The 19,340-nt window shown below is 35.4% G+C and overlaps 1 protein-coding gene and 1 long non-coding RNA gene across 2 annotated transcripts in view; one reads left to right on the top strand and one right to left on the bottom strand.

Moving 5' to 3' along the window:
• The window catches only part of KPNA1 (karyopherin subunit alpha 1), a 77,175-nt gene that overhangs the window by 35,895 nt on the left and 21,940 nt on the right, over positions 1–19,340 (top strand). The window contains exons 3-10 of the mRNA XM_028505215.2: positions 1,943–2,050; positions 5,220–5,319; positions 7,380–7,474; positions 14,248–14,379; positions 15,379–15,467; positions 15,740–15,839; positions 16,419–16,582; positions 18,623–18,701. Of these exons, the coding sequence (XP_028361016.1) occupies positions 1,943–2,050; positions 5,220–5,319; positions 7,380–7,474; positions 14,248–14,379; positions 15,379–15,467; positions 15,740–15,839; positions 16,419–16,582; positions 18,623–18,701 (867 nt within the window). The remainder of the gene's footprint in view (positions 1–1,942; positions 2,051–5,219; positions 5,320–7,379; positions 7,475–14,247; positions 14,380–15,378; positions 15,468–15,739; positions 15,840–16,418; positions 16,583–18,622; positions 18,702–19,340) is intronic.
• On the bottom strand, positions 463–1,932 carry LOC118498903. Its single transcript, XR_004901395.1, has 2 exons — positions 1,678–1,932; positions 463–1,458 (listed from the first exon to the last, which is right to left on the bottom strand). It is a non-coding gene; the product is annotated as an uncharacterized LOC118498903 (long non-coding RNA).

Genomic DNA, 19,340 nt, shown 5'->3' with positions numbered 1-19,340 from the left:
TATTTCTTGTCCCACAAGCATATATTTTAAGTTTTGTACAGATTTTCTCAGCCTTTTTCTCTCTTTTATTTTAGAGCTTTTCCATGGCAATGTCCGTAAATCCACTGATCTTTTTTTCTATGATATCTAAGATGCTGTTAATCCCACCCAGCATATTTTTCATCTGAAAAATTTTATCTTTTATCTCTAGGTGTTTGATTTGCTTTCTTTTTTTTTCATGTTTTTGAGCTCTCCTTGTCTTGCTTATACTGTACTTTTTAAATTTGTGGCTATATTTATAACAAGTATTTTAATGTCCTTGTTCAGTTTACCATCTTTGTCATTTCTAGGTGATTCAATTGATGTGATTGGTTTTTCTCTTCCTCATGGGTGGTCTTTTTCTACTTCTTTTGCATGCTTGGTAGTTATTAATTGAATGACAAGCATTGTGAATTTTGCCTCATTTGGTGTTGGAGTTTTTTATATATATTTTTAATAAGTATAATTTTGTCTTCTTTTAATGTTTGTAATTCTGACATTGTCATTGGATGTAGTTAAACTTCTTGGAACCAGTTTGCTTTTATGTTTCATCGGGCTAGACCAGAGGAGCCTCTAATCTAGGGCTAATTTAGCATCACTAATGAGTTACTGCCCTTCTGAGTATTCTACTCAATGACCCATATATTAGTTTTTTTCTCTTATACCCAGTCAAAACAGAAACTATTACTTGATCTCTGTGACCTCCAAAATTGTTCTGTATGCTCCTCAAAAGTGGTTCCTTTTCCGTTTTTGGATCTCTTCCTCACACAGCTGCAATGATAAGTACTAAGTGAGGAGGACCTTCTGCAGATTTTTGGAGTTCTCTCTAGGTTGATTTCTCCTCTTAGTACCCTGTGTTGTGGAGTCTAGGTGTCTTGGCTTCCAGGCTCTGTTACGGTTCACCCTCCTTGTGCTGTAGCCCAGAAATTCTCTTCAGGAAGTAAACTGAAGCAATCGTAGGACTAATGCTTCTTTTCCCAAGGATCATTGCCTGTACTACCTGTTGTCCGGTGACTGAAACCCATTATTTTATGGATTTTTGTCTGTTATCTTAGTCAGTTAGGGTGAGAGGGTAAAGTATTAACTCTATTATGGCTTGATGAATAAGTGTATAGGATTCTTAAGGATGTAGTGGAAGCCATCTTCATGGACTGCCTTTGGAGAGAACTGTTCTCCTTTGTTTACGCAGATAAATGGGTGCTTTAAAGGTGGTGTTCAAGCAGAAGTCATTTGTCACCAATGGTTGCTGGACAAGTTGGGAAAGTCAAGAAGCCTTTCAGTATACTATCTTTGAGAGTTAGGAGGGAAGTATTAAGTCATCTTGATACCATTTTTATCCTTATTTCTCCTGGTGTATAGTGAGACTGTCCTATCACCTACTTCACATAAAGGGAAGAGGAAAATGGCCAAGCATGCCCCAACTCCATTTTCCAGTCTTACCTTTTTTTTTTTAAGATTTTATTTATTTATTTATTTATTTATTTATTTTTTAGAGAGGGAAGGGAGGGAGAGAGAGAGAGAGAAACATCAATGTGCGGTTGCTGGGGGTTATGGCCTGCAACCCAGGAATGTACCCTGGCTGGGAATCGAACCTGGGACACTTTGGTTCCCAGCCCGTGCTCAATCCACTGAGCTACGCCAGCCAGGGCTCAGTCTTACCTTTTTTATATGTTGTGCAGTGTGAGGCCTCTCGGTAAGTTTTACCTCATCAACTGATAGTTAATTGCAGTAGATTATAAAGACTGTGGAGAATTTTGAAATAGTTCCTCATCAGGAAAGGTTGAAGGTGGCACAAACTTTGGAATTTTTAAAACAATTTTTAAGAAGCTCCATCCTGACTACCTTTTAAGTGGGGTGATTAGTATTTGGCTTTCAAACTCCCTTGTATTAGAATTACTTAAGTAACAGTCTTTTATTTTTTCAGTTATTCAAGCGAAGAAATGTTGCTACAGCAGAAGAAGAAACAGAAGAAGAAGTTATGTCAGATGGAGGCTTCCATGAAGCTCAGATTAATAACATGGAAATGGCACCAGTAAGTAAGATAATGAAACTTTTTAGTGTTTCTCTGATGAAAATATGATGTTAGATCTCTTTTTCTTTTTGAAAAAGCATGATATGGCTACCAAAAGCACTTGGCATTTCATTTTTAAAAAGAAGCCATCTACTTAATCTCATGATTTACTAAATGTTTATTATATTTTAAATAACATGCTGTTAAATAGGGTTAACTAAATTATGAAGATTAATCTAAATATTAGAACTTACAAAGATAATTATAATAAAACTATTCCTTAAAAGTTGAATAACAAGGGATATGTTAAAGGAAATCCCAATTGGATATTTATTTCAGTTACAAAATTGGATATGTTTATATGATTCTCAAAATTGGTTCCATAGCACAGGTATTGGAATTCTTTATTATTATCCATTTTGTAACTGTCTTGAGGTTACAAAAACAGATAAAAATTGTGCTTTATATAGATCACACCTGTCTATATTTTCAGTTTATTAAAATGAATTTGATAGTATTTTAATATTTTATTTATTTATTTTTAGAGAGAGAGAAACATCAATGTGCGGTTGCTGGGGGTTCTGGCCTGCAACCCAGGAATGTACCCTGGCTGGGAATTGAACCTGGGACACTTTGGTTCCCAGCCCGCGCTCAATCCACTGAGCTACGCCAGCCAGGGCTGAATTTGATAGTATTTTAATAGAACATGCATATACATGGTTTTCAAAAAAAGAAAACCTCTCATCTCCTTCAGTCACTCATTGTCTTTCTCTGGTGATAAGCACTGTTATTAGATTCTTATTCTTTTGAGAAAATAAATTTCCTCCACCTCCTTTTTTTTATGGTGGCATATTATATACCATTGTAGATTTTTCCTTTTTTCCACTTCATAGGTTTGCAGTTTTTATAGACCAGTTTTCTTTTGGAATCAGGGGAGTTTAAAACACATTTGGAATTGATATAGATATTGCAGTCACTACTATTCTTTTGTGGTGAATTCTTCCAGGCCTTTTAGAAAGTCAAGCTGTTCTTTTTTACCGCATGTTAGATGAATACGAAGTATTTTGTGGACTGTATTGGGGTTCTACAGATGAAACAATCAATAGGAGAAAGAAAGATTGATTGATTGATTGATTGATCAACTTTAAGCACATGCAGTTGTTAGAGTTGATAAGTCCAAAATCCATAAGGCAAGCCAGGAGGCTAGCAATTCAGGTAATAATTATTGTAGTTTTTAGGCTGAATTTCTTCTTTAGGATATCTCAGTCTTGGCTTAACTGATTGAATGAGGCCCACCCACATTTTGGAGGGTAATCTACTTTCCTCAAAGTATACTGATTTAAAATGTTAAATCACATATAAAAAATACTTTCACAGCAACATCTAGACTGGTGTTTGTCCAAACAGCTGGATAGCATAACGTAAGTTGACACGTAATATTAATCATCCTAGTCCACTCTTTGTCAGTTTGGCATCCACATATACAACTCCTTAAACTAAACTGAGACTCAGAGACAGGAACAAAGTTGTACCTCCACATAATATAACTACGCCACATGCAACTTAAATGCACTAACCTTTTCCCCAGAAGATGCTGTAAAGTTCTTGGATGTTGTTCATTCCTCACCCTGATGTCCTATTACCTAAATACTATGATGTAAAAAAACACTCTGAATGTAAAGTCAGTACATTTTGTTATGTGGTAAGGGGGTATGAGAGAGAAGAAAACATATGTACACACACATACATAGAGAGAGACATAGATAGACACACACTCATAATATATGCATAATAGAATTATATAGATACCTTTGTTTGTTCAGGAATCAGTCTTTTACATTTCAGAGCAGTTAACTTTTCTGACCCCTAAGAGCAGGATGCTTCATTCTCCCCGTGGGGATTCTTAAGTGTTAGATACTGCTTACCAACCATCTGGTGCTTTCAACTCAATGCAGCTTTCTTCACAGTTCATCTTGTTGACTGTAACCCTTGATGAAATGATACAGACTTGACTTCATTGACAAATAATCCTGAAAAGAGAGTTAACTATTAATACGGGGGATGGGTTATAGTGGAAAATGGAAAAGTTCTAATAAAGCAAGAAAATAGTGAGAAACCAAAACATTTTAATAAAGAAAATAGAAGTTTTAAATAAATTTAAGGGTCAGCTGTTGGATTTAGCAGTGGCTAGAACCTGTGATTTGTGTAAGACTGTTCTATACTCATTCAGTAAATATATGTTGTGCATCTACTGTACAGCTCTCAGAGACAAAGTGGTACAATAGGGTCTTTGGCTTTCAAGGAGCTTATAGTATACTAGGGGAACCTGGGAAGTAACTAAGAAAAATATAATTACCTGATCTCCTGTGAAGGAGAGATTGGGGGTAGCCAGCTCCCCTTCCCTCTTTGAACTGGGCTTACCCACTCCACCCCTTTGGCTACCACCCCTCCACTGCATTTTCCATGTAAATGTTTCATTTTATTGTTTCTTTTAATAAAATGAAGAAGATAAAAAGTGTGTGTGCTGGGGGGGGGGGGGCTGATAGTGAAAAGGGATAGACCCAGGATTAAAATAGGGGGATGGGATAGAAATGGAATGGACCCTTTAGATTTGGAAATCATGAAAAGCCGCCTTTTGGAATTTAACATTTAATCTGAATGACAAGGAATAGCTAACCCTTTGATGAGCAAGGAGAGAAGAATAAGAAACACTTTGTCTTAGTATTTACTACTACTACTTTATTAATGTTGTGAACTTTTAAAAAAAATCCTTACCCAAGGATATGATTATTAATTTGAGAGAGAGTGAGAATGAATCATTGATGTGAGAGAAAAAAACATTGATTAGTTGTGTCCTGTATACACCTTGACTGGAGCAAACATACAATGTTGGCATGTGCCCTGACCAGGGAATGAACCTGCAACCTTTTGGTGTACAGAATGATGCTCCAACCAACTGAGCCACCCGGTCAGGGCTGTTGTGAGCTTTTTAAATGATAGGCAGAGTTTAGCTTCATCACATTATTAATTATGCCATATATTTCTACATGTAGAGGTTGCCCTCTCTTTGTGTAACTCTTCTAGATAAATATGATTAACTTAATAACATGGCCACAATTTTTACTGTCTTTGTTTTCCTTTGAATTAAAGTTAAAATTTCCTTATATTTACTTTTTGTTTGTGATCCCAGGGTGGTGTTATTACTTCCGACATGATTGAAATGATATTTTCTAATAGCCCAGAGCAACAGCTTTCGGCAACACAGAAATTCAGAAAACTGCTTTCAAAAGGTGAGTTCTGAATGTTATGTTTAATATGTATTCACAACGTATTACTTTTTCATAGTCTGTTGTTCATAACATAGGTAACTTGCTTTAGAGTTTGTCTGTCAACAGAATATAAGGACACATATAGATACACAGTTGGGAGCCAGAGCTATCTTATAAAAGACCTTAAAGTGATAAGAAGATTAGGCAGTGTTTTCTGTTCATTCATATTGAGAAACCCCACTCTTTTTTAAGAGAAAACTTTAAAAATATCGCTTGAAAGGGCAGTGATTGTTGATTTTAATGTTAGTAGTTTATCACTGAAATTAACTATGGATTTATTGGTGGGCAGGGTAACTAACTACCTTTTGTATAATTAGTATAGAATGGAATAGAATACTATTCTCATCTAAGCAAGTAAAAAGAACTCTGGAACTCTGAACCATATTACAATGGCAATAGTAAATACTTAGAACTGACCCACCAATAGTAAGTTACAGTTGTTGGGAGTTATTAGTGGTAAGTTAACATTCTCCTTGAGGTTAACAGGAATGAAAATCTACCACCATAACAAAAAATAAAATTCTGGTTTTTTGCATGACAAATTGTTGAATGTTTGAAGGCCATTATAATGTACACATTATAATGTATAATGTTCCCCACCCCCCTAAAGATGTCTCTTTTCAGCATGCTGAGCCTAATGGGTTTCACACATAATGTGACTTTTTAAGGCCTTTCACCACTCTTCTGCTTCCCCGCATGTATTAGAATTTGCCAGCCTCCTTTCTTAGAAATATAATTAGAATGCATGTACTGCCAGTGTGTTATTGCTCTGTCAGTGGTGAGAATTGCCTTTCTGAGACTCTACATGCCAGTACTATATTCCAGGAAAGCATCAGTTATTTCAGTAGTAATGGCATAGTAATGTTTTGTTGTATTTGCAGCAATCTAAACTCTCTTAACACTTTTCTTCATGAATTGTTTTTAAGTTTTGTCTCTGAAGTGGTATGGATTTTTTTTTAATTTTTAAAAATTTAGTTGCTGAGTTTTGCTTTACCCCTGTTGTTTTATTGCCAACTTTGGCTTATTATTGGTCTTTCTGTATGTTGTTTCTGTAATCCAGCATATTAACTACTTAATCTTTATTATAATATCAAATTTATTTGTTGTGTCTGTCTGAATGGTTGGTAAAAAGGTTGAACTAGGCAAAGAGCATGTCATTAGAGCTCTCTCCAAAATAACATTGAATTACCTTTTTCAGTAAAGCTATTGACTTGGTTCAGAATTCCTAGCCATACTATGTAGTCCAGCTGCCATTTTTCATGCATTGCTACATGAATGTTATCAAAAATTTTGTCAGTTCTCTTGCTGAAATTGTTACGCTGATTGGTTAGGTCATTAACTATTCACCCAACAAATTTCTACTGACTGACTTCATTTATAAGATGCTCTATTATTATAAATGAAAACAAGATTAATTTGGCAAGTCATCCTTGGTGAGTTCTTGCTCTGGCTTCTACCTAACACTATGGCTACGACAATAAGTCGTGCAAACACACTCAAAATCTTCTAGTCCAGATTCTTTTTTTTTTTTCTTTTTCTATTTTTTAATTTTTTTTTATTTTTAATAAGAGTTTGAGCTAAACTGACAACATGTGTTGGGAAGCAAGATCTCAAATACTCCCTTAATCCACTTTCTACAGACAGTTTATGCTAAACAAAAAAGATGAACAATAAACCCATACACAGAAAAAGGGCTAGAAGGAATTGTACCAAAATAATAACAGTGGCTGTCTTGGATGGTTTTCCTGCTATTTTCTAAAATAGGAGAGGTAGTAATTTTAATTTTTAGGAGTTCTGCCCATCATTTCCATGTTAAGGCCTACCTTATTGTGAAATCTTTCAAGCTACCACAGTGTCAAAGTGACCAAATTTAACTTGACATTTTTTCCTTTTTTTAGATTTCTAATGTTAAAGAGATGCTAAAATGGAGGGAGGGATATTATGAAGTAATTTTGAGCTTTAAAGTCTTTGTATTGAAATCAAAGGATTGTTTTTCTTCTTTTTATTTTATGGGGATACAGAACCTAATCCTCCCATTGATGAAGTCATCAGTACACCAGGAGTAGTGGCCAGGTTTGTGGAGTTCCTCAAACGAAAAGAGAATTGTACACTGCAGGTGCGAACCTTTTCATTTCTTGTCTCATATCTTAACTCTCTTGGAAAACTTACATTTTTTTACTTATTTTTCATCTGTTTAAGGGGTTAATTTTTTATAATGGTGTTCCCAACAACCACATGGCAAGTTTCTTTGGTAGTTTTGTTAACATCCAGGCCCTTGGTTTTATTTTTTAGAATTTTTGTCATTTTTAGTCATGTAAAAGATTATTTTATGATTGTTGATAATACTTAATAGAGAATTATTGCAGTAGAGGAGCCATTATAGATAGGACCTAAGTGTGGACTATATAAAGTTTGGTTTTGAGGGATTTTTAGGTTATACTTGTTAGCTTTCTCAAAGCTGTGTAGCATAGGCTAGATCAGAGATTCACTAATCCCCATACCTGGTCTGAATTAATCCTCCTCTTATCTCAAAAGCACTAACAAGGTGATAGTCTTGTCAGGAATCTGTGTGCTTTCTGCTCTATTAATTTAGTCTATCAATACTGTATTATATAAGGGTTTCAAGAGGAAATTCTACAACTTCTGGATTAGATAAGTTTCACAGTAAAAAGAACAACTTTCAACTGACTCTTGTCCTGGGAGTTATTTACAAATTTTAAAATAGTTGGACTTATGGTAAATTGGTGATTTTTCTGCAGCTAGACTTCTTGGAGTAACCAACTGACTTAGTTTCTCTATTTTTTAACAAATACCCATGACACCTAAGGTCTCACTTGTAGGATCTAATCTGAAGGGTTCAGGAAACTATAAAAATTGGTTAGAGACCAGGTAGATCACAAAATGGGGTTATTTTTCCAAGTAAATATCTGCCAATAACAAGTTAATCATAAAGATAACTTCCACCCCCTTGTTTGCGTTTGTCTTACTCTTAAGACTGTAGGGATTGGAGCAATTTTGACAACCCTATCCCCAGGTTCCTTACTATTCAGAGTATTATAGATAATTTGTAAGACTTGATGCTTTGTCTTGATATTTTCTCTCCTTTCCTCCCACCCCATCTTTCTACTCTTTTACTTTCTTTGTTGCGGTGATGAGTTTCTTCCAGAGGAAATACAAGAAATCCAGAAAAGGTAGAGTATTTCAGTATCCCATCAGTTTTTCTCCTCCAGTTTGACAGTTACTAATTCCTAAGTTCATTTGAATTAAGACTCTGTTTTGCTAGCTGCCTCCTGGATTATAATTGTGGTCTCCATCTAAGTCCAGGATCACCATCTTTTGAAAAATTATCAGGTTTACCTAGAAAGCAAGGAAAGAAAGACTTTTCTCAGATAAAAGGAAATCCAGACAACCAACACTGCAGAGAACAGAGCCTGAGCCCCTAAGCAACCAGCCAAGAGAACCAGAGGAACCAAATGAAGAGCCTTACTGCAATTTATCATTTGAAAAGCTTTTTAGGAAGAGGGAGGTAGGGAAAATTATTTTGTTCATGTGAAAATATATTTCTCTCCTGTCTCTGACAGTGAGAGTAGTTCTAAGATACTGAATTCACCCCGTAATAGGTGTTTACAGAGGTCCGGTTTCTTAATGCACTAAAGAAAGATGGTACAACCTCCTAGGCCTAAAATGATGTCAGAGAAACGTGTGTTTCTCCATCTCTACATTCTCCAGCACTCCCTAAAGAGTACAGCATGTTCTCTCAGACAATGTCCTCTCCTGGCTAACTCGTGTAAGTTCTATATCATTTTTGATTCTGTAATCCTGGAACTTGTATCTTTAAACATCTGAAGATGAATGCCTTCAGAAATCTCTAATTTGCTTCTATTTAAATTCTCAGATTCCACTCTTGTGCAAACTGATAATTAGGCTGAAAGATTGAGAAATGATTCCTCTGGAAGTGACCGCCTCCTGATTTTCACCTTAGCTACCCAAAGACTCGGAGAAATAATCAACCTGTTTATTGTCTGAAGGTCGTCCCCAGCTTTTCTTCTGTGCACATGATAGCACAACATGGTGTTTTTTTCTCCAGTGTGACTAATGGGTAATCTTGATCACCCCGGAAGCAGGAGGAGCAAGTATATTGAGGGAGACCTTAAGGTCAGGAAGCTTCATGCTCAAATAATTAGACATGTGCTGGGAAACTTGGAGGGTACTCCTTCCACTCTCTTCTTGGAGTGCACTACCATGTAAGTTGTCTCGGGTACTCCCACCTGCTTGCTAGAAATTTGAATAGTGTCTCTTTGGAATGGGACTTCTGCCATTTCTCTTCCAGGAAGGGAATATGGTCATAATAGCTAAACTCACTGGTAAATCCTGTGAACAGACTTAATTTGTTCATTCCATAAGTAAAGGACTGTAAATCCTAGTAAAAGGTCTCTTCATTTCCTTTCTGGCTTTTCTTATCCCAAAATCAGTGAGGTACCTCAAGCAAGGAAACAAAATTGCCTGCTTTGGGCAGTGCTACCCAGATACACACTTGCCCTCAAATGAGATGAACATGGGTGGAATCTAGGATTTTGGAAGCAGACAGTACCATTTGTCTAAGAGCGTTTTCAAGCTCAGTGACATGTAGGTCTCAGACATACTTGAGCCCTTGAAATGAGATTGGTTTGCCTTATGGTATATTTCCTGTGCCCACTCTGTTTTGTTTTTTGAGCCTGGGCCTAGCCTCTTTGTACTGTCCTTTGTAGTGCTGACATGTTACATTCTCAAACCTTTTTTTTTTTTTAAGATTGTACTTACTTATTTTCAGACAGAGGAGAAGGGAGGGAGAAAAAGAGGGAGAAGAACATCAATGTGTGGTTGTTTCTCATGCACCCCCTACTGGGGACCTGGCCCACACGCAGGCATGTACCCTGACTGGGAATGGAACTGGCGATCCTTTGGTTTGCTGGCTCTCAATCCACTGAGCCACACCAGCCAGGGCAACATTCTCAAGCTTTTTAAAGAAGCTTATAAAAATATGTAGTAATAAGTAAATTGCCTCCTAGCTCCAATCATTAGATACTTTTCTTAAAGCCATAAATTTGAAAAAATTGGTTTAGTTTTCCCATTCCTGCCTCTGTTGTCCCTTCTAAAATCTTAATGTGATAAACTGCAGTAAGCCTTCATCCTCCTACGTCTTTTCCCATCTTCATTGACCCCTTCCTTGAAAGGTTGCTCAGATGACTCAGGCACTGTTCTCTGCAGAGTTTTATATCTGGGTTTATTTTTCTGATGTGAGCCTTTCTTTTCACTTGCTCTCCAGGTGAGCCTGGCATTTGCTAGGAACCAGAGTGGACCCAGCAAAGTGGCCAGCAACAGAGAGTCCTGATCCAAATGGAGAAAGGGAACCAGGCGTACCTCAACCTGGAGTGGGAAACTTGATAGGAGGTCAGAAGTATTTCAGCTTTGGATTTTCATTTTCCTTATTTAAGGAACTGAGCACCAGAAGGTAGAGACTGAGAAAGGGAAGAGAGAACATATCAAATCTTCAGTGTGCCCTTCATATGCAGTTGTAGACTTATTTAGCAAGTTCTGGATAGTGAAAAATAATGGAATTACAATTTATAAGCAGTTACAGCTGCATGACAAGTTGTTTCCTTGTATGATGCCATTCTTGGAACACTAAGAATATAGTAGAATGTAGTCATTTAAAATGACAAATGGGAAGTAAAGGTAGTTATTTTGGCTCCATTTATTACTTTAGGTACTACTATTTCTAAGGGTTTTTTTTTTCATTCATCTTACTCATTTGTTTTTGAGTCACATGGTTACTTAAATTACTTTTTCTGACCATTGCTATCATAACTTTATGTGATTGTGCTGTCAATTCTGGACTTTTCCTATTTCACAACTCTCTTTACTGTTAATTTTTTTTTTGATCCTCACCCAAGAATATGGGGGTTTTTTTGTTGCTATTTTATATATAGAGAGAGAAACATTGATCAGTTGCCTCCTGTACGCACTCTGACCAGGGATCGAACCCCCAACCTAGGTATGTGCCCTGACCGGGAATCAGACCCACAGCCTTTTGGTGTATGGGATGATGCTCCAACAACTGAGCCACCTGGGCAGAACCTCTTTTGTGTTAAATTCTTAATCAGGGACTGGAAGCCAAAACATTAACCAAAAAAGTGACTACAGTACCCAGTGACAGAGAAGTTTATCACACATATAAATACATAGGTATAGAAAATTGCACAAATATAGTTAGGTGAGTTTTTACAAGGTAAGCATTAAAATACTCAGCATCCATTGTGCATCTGTGTTTTAGTGCCTTGTTTAATGTATGAATATGATTTAGTTTTCAGTGGCCTTCTCATTGTTAGTTATTTGTCTGTTTTTGTCCTGGTAGTGACAGAACTGATTTCTGATTTGCGTTTTTACTGAGAGAGACCTTGAATCTTTGTGTTCAGAGGTTATCATCATTGTGTACTTCTTAGTAATAAACATGACTGATACATTCTTCCTTGGTTGAGATGTCCTAATTTCTAGTTTTCTTCCATCCGTGTTTACAGTATTACTCACTTACTCCTAATTTTTCTAATCATTGTCATTTATTTTGCTTCTCCTTTTCATAGCACCTGGAATTCTCTCACTTTTTGTGAGACCTTTGGTCATCAGACAAATAGCAGTTTGGACTCAGGTAGCAATTAGTATTCTGGTTTCTTTTCATTGAAAACTCCTTTTAGTATATCCTTTATGCACTCAGGTTATTGTTACTATTTCTTTTTGCATTAGAATCACACTACAGTCTGTTTTCTCTTTGATACAGATTGGTGTGTGTGCTGATCTTATTCTTTACAGATTACTTTGCCTCCAGTTTTCGTTTCTTTGACTTGGTCTCTATAGTAAGTGATGACTCTTTGTTGAACTTTGAGCTTGCCTTCTGGTTGGAAAGTTTGCTTTTATATTCACATCATATGTGTGTTCTACTAATAGATTTTCCTAGAAAGCCAAAGGAGCTATATTTTAAGTGGATTGTGTTTTCTTTTTAGTGTCCACTAAGCAATCTGACATATTATTTGATCTTTCTGTCCCTAGATACCAAAACTACAATTCAAAGATTTTTGTCAGTGTTATAGGTATGCTTAAGCATACCTATATGCATTAATTATAAGCATACCTCTTAAAAGAGGAAGCTATGAAAGAGGAAGCCAGAGAGTCTGGCATTAAGTAAATTACATTAGAAGGCTGTAATCTAGTTCTCTTTGACTGGCTGTGTAACATTACTCAAGTCATTAGATTGTTGCTCTTTTTCTGATACTTTCCTCATTCATCAACTACAAGAGCCAGGCTTCCCTGGGTTGCTGTGGGAAATACCTGAGAGTATGTGAATAATGCTTTGAAAATGTAAAGTACTGTATAAATGTAAAGTTTCAATTCAGACAGATTGAAAAGAGTTTGAGCATTGATTTCGGTAGTTATTTAACTACAGGGGGATATTTGGTAGGTTTAATTTGACCATGGTGCTCCGGTTCTGGTACTCACTGCTGCTGTAATAACAGTGTCTGTTGTGGCCACCAAACCACTTTATCTCAACTTGTGTATGTCACAACTTTAGGTTTCTTTGAACATCCTCTCTAAACGTCTTCTGCTGTGAATTTGCTGTCATTAATGTGGCTTTGAACTGTGCTAACCAGATTGTCTTCCCATTTCTTCCATCTTCCCTTACCCCTTATGATTGATGTTTTAGTTTTTCATATCCTAACTGCCTTTCAGTGTACCCAGGAACTAGGAAGAGTCAGCTCCATTTTCTGATGACTTTTTATTGATGTCTCATTCAAGGGGCATACCACTGACTTTTCTTTTCTGCATATGGGCTTCATTAAAAGATAAAAGATAAAATGAGAGAAGGAAACAAAACTAAGAACTAAACTAAAATAGCACTGTAAGAGTTCATTTTTGGAATTTATAATAGTCAATTCCTAGATTTCTCCATATGAGGTTAAAGAGTCAAGTTACTATAGGGGTGGGTAGGATTATTAATCTACTGGAATTTTCATTTGCCATAATTTTCTTCATATCCTCTGTTTACCAGTTTATCAACATATAAGAATGCTCTTTTTAAAAAGCGTTACCCTGTACCTTGGTTTGGAGCCTTCTCATTTATTGGAAGAAGCTTTTATGCTCTGAAGTTGTCATTTCTATTAATTTATATGCATGTTAACTTCTTTTGTTCTAATTATCATTTAAAATATCTTTTGCCTTTTTCACTCCGCATATATTTTACACATTTTACACTAACATCCCCTCTCCATTTCACTTTTCCCATCCTATAGAAATTACTTAGTTTTATTTTTTATTAGATAATATACATGGTTTGAGGCAAAGTGACAGACAGCTTTACAGTGAAAAGTAGTGTTTTTCCTTCCCATCCTTGTTCTCCATTCACCCTGACCTCTCCTTGTAGGTAACAAGTATTTACAGTTTCTTGTGACTCCTTCCAGAGAGTCACAAGAGAGTTGTGCAATAAGTAAATTAATGCATACATTCCTCCTTAACCCTTTGGAGAATATAGTATGATATCCTATTAACATATACTGTTTTGCATTTTTTACAAATTTATATCTTGGGAATCATTCCATATCAGTATATGAAACACTCCCTCATTCTTTTTATGGTCTCTTGTCAGCTCTGCCTTCATCTTAAACTTCAGATACCCTGCATAGTTCTCTAGGCTTCTGAGTATTTCTTCTGGGAATTCCTCTTTTAAAAATAATGTATTCACTGGATAGATTATATGCAAATAATCTCTGGATCTTTTTTTTTTCCATAAACAGAAAATCTTACTGTTATAAGTAAATAAGCTATTCTAATAAGATAATGAAATTATTTTTATCTTTATAGTTTGAATCAGCTTGGGTATTGACAAATATTGCTTCAGGAAATTCTCTTCAGACCCGGATTGTGATTCAGGCAGGAGCTGTGCCTATCTTCATAGAGTTGCTCAGCTCAGAGTTTGAAGATGTCCAGGAGCAGGTAAAAATGAAACAAAAAGAAGTAGATGAAAGAATACAATTTTTCCCTTTGTTCTTATATTTAGGGCCTCAGTTTTACCACTTGGCCATGACAATCCATGATTCATTAGACAGAGCTTTCTAGGAATCTAAGCTTACTAAAATAGAAAATTTAATAGTGAATATAGGTAGAATTTCTCCTAGAAACAAAGCCATTTTTCCTTCCAAACCTGAAACTCTTTAAGCCCTTAGATATACTTTTTAGACCAGGTAAGTAGTTGAGTTTTTTATTATAGGAATTTATAATAATGTTTATTGAAATAGCAAATTTTTTTGTCAGTTTTGTGCAGAAAAGACTTAGAAAACATGAATTTTTAATTAATTTTTTATTACTTCAAACTTTATCATTTTGTAAATATAAATTACTGCTAAATGAGAATGAGTTTCTTCTCATTCATTATAGTTTCTTCTCATTATTGAGGTATGATTGACTAATAAACTGCATATATTTAAATCTAATAAGTTTTGACATACATATACACCCATGAACCATTATGACAATAAAGATAATTAATATGTCCATCACCCCCAGAAGATCACTAAAATTTTCTGCATTTTGATTGTTCCTAAATTTTTGTTTATTATTTGCTTTGGCAAGCAAGCTTAAAATACATTTTTAACCAGTTGAGTAAGCCATATGAATCACTGCTCTGTACCAAGGGCTGTGTGGAGTGTTACTTAGGGAGACTTGACAGGTAAAGAATATGTATAGGAACTATTTCCATCCTTTACTAAGCTTACTACTACAAGTGCTCACATGTCTACTTTGTAATATTATTGATCTTCTTTCTCCAATCTCACAAGTATTTCATGACTCCTTGATGAGTAAACTTAGGGTTATTAATAATGTTGATTAACTACTATGTAACTTTGTAAAGAACTATTGTGATTTGTTTGCATTTTTTGAAAGAATTTGAGAGAAGCTATATAATCTGTCATTAATGAATAATTTTTTTCACAGGCAGTCTGGGCTCTTGGCAACATTGCTGGAGATAGTACCATGTGCAGGGACTATGTTTTAGACTGCAATATTCTTCCCCCTCTTTTACAGTAAGTTTCTAATTTTTTTTTAAGTAATAAAAAATGGGAAGTTCTGCAGAGAGCAGTGTATCTTTGGAACTTATTTTGGATTTTCTACTGAGATTTTTTGTTATAGGTCAGATATTTCTTCAGGCATCCTGTCTTATTCCAATCTCAAAATTCTACATTATTTGGTTAGAGTTAAACTTTATTGTTCTGTAGAAAATGGTTTAGTAACTATATGTTCCATTAGAGAGTTAATGTTAATTACATAGTTTACCATCGTGTTATCATATTTGTAGGTTATTCTCGAAGCAAAACCGCTTGACCATGACCCGGAATGCAGTATGGGCTTTGTCTAATCTCTGTAGAGGGAAAAGTCCACCTCCAGAATTTGCAAAGGTAAAGATTATAGTTGTGGGAAATTGGCACGAAAAAAGTGCAGTTAATTAAGTGTGGCAACCAATATTAATATGAAAGGAAAGAAATAATAAAATTCTACTATTATAAATTTTATCAAAAATTGTTTGGTTCTAGAGAAATAGGGCTTTTTCTTATTTTTGTTTAAATTTAGAATAAATTTTTGCTACCTGTAAAAAGCTCTGAATTACTTTAAAGCTAGCATTTTCTGTATCTACAATACAGAATTTCCTAGCTTTAGCACTTATGAAAGTTCCTTTACCTCTTTGGTCCACAGTGAGGGTGTCTTGACAAGGAGTCTCTCAGAATTGGTATTTTATTTAACTTTGCTCTCTGAAATTACTCTCCTTGGGCTCTTACCACCTCATCAAAGTAAACTGCAAGGCCACTGATGGCATACTTGAAGATGGGAATGCTACTTGGCTACTTGTCACTCCATCTCTAGAAGTACTGATCACTCCAGAAGTCATCAAGTGTACTCCTTGTTGCTTTCTGGAGTTTCTTACCTTGCTTCTGGCTCTTAATTCTGTAGAATTTTATAATCATATCTTCTCTTTACAGGTTTCCCCCTGTCTGAATGTGCTTTCCTGGTTGCTGTTTGTCAGTGACACTGATGTACTAGCTGATGCCTGCTGGGCCCTTTCATACCTATCAGATGGACCTAATGATAAAATTCAAGCAGTCATTGATGCAGGGGTGTGTAGAAGACTTGTGGAGCTGCTGATGTAAGTTATATTTAAGAAAGTATGTCTGCTCTTTTGCCCCTATATTAATTTTTTAGCTGCTATACTCAAATAATAATTCATTATATTTATTACGCATTGGGCTTCTGTTTTTTGTGCTTGTTTATATGGATGTCAGGTCTGTTTGTTTATTCTGAGGCTTCTAAAGAGCCTCTCACTCTTACGCTGTCAGCAGTCCTTCAAGAACATTTGAAAAACTGATCTGTGTAATTCCTGCTCTTGCTTAGTGACTGGAGACCAACCACTGGATAGTGGAAGGAATATTGCCACTAAAATTAATCATACCTTATCTTTCTGTCTGATTTAGAGCTCATTCTAGACTGTTGTCATACTTTGAATTTTATTTTGCTATGTCTCTTTTTGATGCCTTTGATTTGTGGAGTAGAAGATTTACTGATAACATAGAGACTGTATTAATCAAATTTTTAGATAATATTAAAGGAAAAAAATTAGAATGAAAACATAATGGGGAAATGATACAATTACAAGCTATGTGAGATTTAATTCAAGTAAGTATAAAGTAGATGCAAAGAGTCATTTTCCCAAATGACATGTGGAATGGATTAGATCAGTATAATGAACACAACACAAAACTCTGGGATTATAGCTGGTCGCAGACTGGGTACACATCAGCAGCATAATGCTATTGTGAATTAAAAGTAGTCCGATGCTCCAGGAGTCAGAAGTACAGCACTCAAAATCTGGGAAGTAATCTTTTGTACTCTTTAGTCACTAGATTTCTATGTGTCTTAACCATTTCTTTTAATCGTCCAATCTTAAAATATATGTGAAGGAACTGTCAGTTTTAAGAAGAGCAATCATATTGAAGAGAAGAGAAAATAGGATTTTTAAGGAAAGTTAAAGTATTGAGTTGGCCAGAAAGTCTGTTTAGTTTTTCCATAAAAGAAAGGACACATTTTTTCATTTTCACCAATAACATCATTGATTTGGATATTTTGAGAATGCCAGCCATCTTCCACGTGGTATAACGTTGATTGTTCTCAGTTAATGTCTCAGTTTGATCGCTGCCAACTTCAGCTGGTTACTTGATTGGAGCACTGTCTAGTGAAGAATCTCCAGCACGAAACTTTGCAAACCACTTTTCACACATTCGATCAGTCACAGCACCTTCTCCCTACACTCCCTGCACAATTCTTTTTTTGAGTTTCAATTGTGTTTTTACCTTTCTTGAGATGTTGCCTATTTTCTTCCATCTTCAATATTAAAGTGACTACACAAAAATTCACCAATTTTGGTAAGTTTTTTTAAATGCACACTGATATGACAGCTGTCACAAATTGTTTTGAATGAAGTTAAAGACAAACACTACTATAGCCATCGTATGAAAAAAAAAAAACAAATGAACTTTTGGCCAATCTTATATATTAACTTACTTGAAATAAAGACTTAATATTTGTCTTCAAATATATAAAAGATTTTGTGGAGGGGTTTTTGTGGGTTTTGTTGTTTTTCTGGGGTTTTTGTTTGTTTTTTGTGGGTTTTTTGTTTTGTTTTGTTTTGTTTTTGGATCAGTAAGTCAGGAGTGGTTTTGTGAGTTCACTATTTGAAGTGTGAAGCCTGGCTTTTATTTTCAGATTATTTCAAGTTGATGTATTTTCTACTCTAAAAATTATGCAATTTATAAATCTTAGAAGTGCTATATAAATTTTAACTGCTGCTCTTCGTTACCTCGACAACAACAGAGATTAAGTAAGGAGGAAATCAAGACCATAATAAAGAATGAGAGAGAAAACTTAGAATCTGGGTGATGGAATACCTGGGAAATATTAAGAAAGATTTGTAGGGTCTTTTATTATCCAAAAATACTAAATAAAGAAGAGACAGTTCTTCTAGGGGACAGTTAACATTCCATCATCATGATGGGGTTCCCTTAATAAACACCAAATGTACCTTTCTGCTCTAAAATCCTATTGAGCGTTATTTACTTCGGATTTCAGCTCCAAGGAAAAGAGACTAAGGATAGAATTGTTGGATATAATAACATTTCTTTTGTGGTTGCAGGCATAATGATTACAAAGTGGTTTCTCCTGCTTTGCGGGCTGTGGGAAACATTGTCACAGGGGATGATATTCAGACACAGGTATGAATGAGTGGCAACTATTTTTTCCTTCAAAAATAGTACATTGAACCTCATAATTGTCTATTGTATTATTGAATTTTATATTATTGAAGAAAATTGATACTTTGTTTCATTAATGTTTGTTAAAAATTAGGCAGCTACTTACACTACCATTACTATCTCTGGTTTGACCTGGTACTTGTAGCAATTTTGGGTTCCTCTTAACTTATCCTTTAAGAGGATAAGTTAAATCATAAGGACTTTATTCTTTTGGCCAAGCAGGTTTATTTCCCACTACTCCTACTTTAAATGGTTCTTGGGAGCATCAGAAGTCTCCAGTGGCATCCTTTCTCTGTCTCTGTCATCTTTACCTCATCATCTCTGATAGCTTCCTCTTTTTGTACGTGTTCTCTTATAGGAGTAGTATCCTTCTCTTCTAATTCCTAATGTCACTCCATTCAACTTCTGTATCAAAATATATCACACACAGTGGATTATCCTAGCCATTCTTCTTCTCGATCTCTCAGGTACATTGATGTATTCCCGTTTTCTTTAAATTATCTCTCTAGGATTTTGTGGTATTGAAGTATTGGGTCTCCTGCCTCATTGACTATTTCTCTTTAGTGAGCTCATATTTTTGTTTCTTCTTTCACATAATCA

The sequence above is a fragment of the Phyllostomus discolor genome, chromosome 2, assembly GCF_004126475.2.
Source record: "Phyllostomus discolor isolate MPI-MPIP mPhyDis1 chromosome 2, mPhyDis1.pri.v3, whole genome shotgun sequence".
Taxonomy (NCBI): Eukaryota; Metazoa; Chordata; class Mammalia; order Chiroptera; family Phyllostomidae; genus Phyllostomus; species Phyllostomus discolor.
This window is presented reverse-complemented; position numbering and strand designations above follow the sequence as displayed.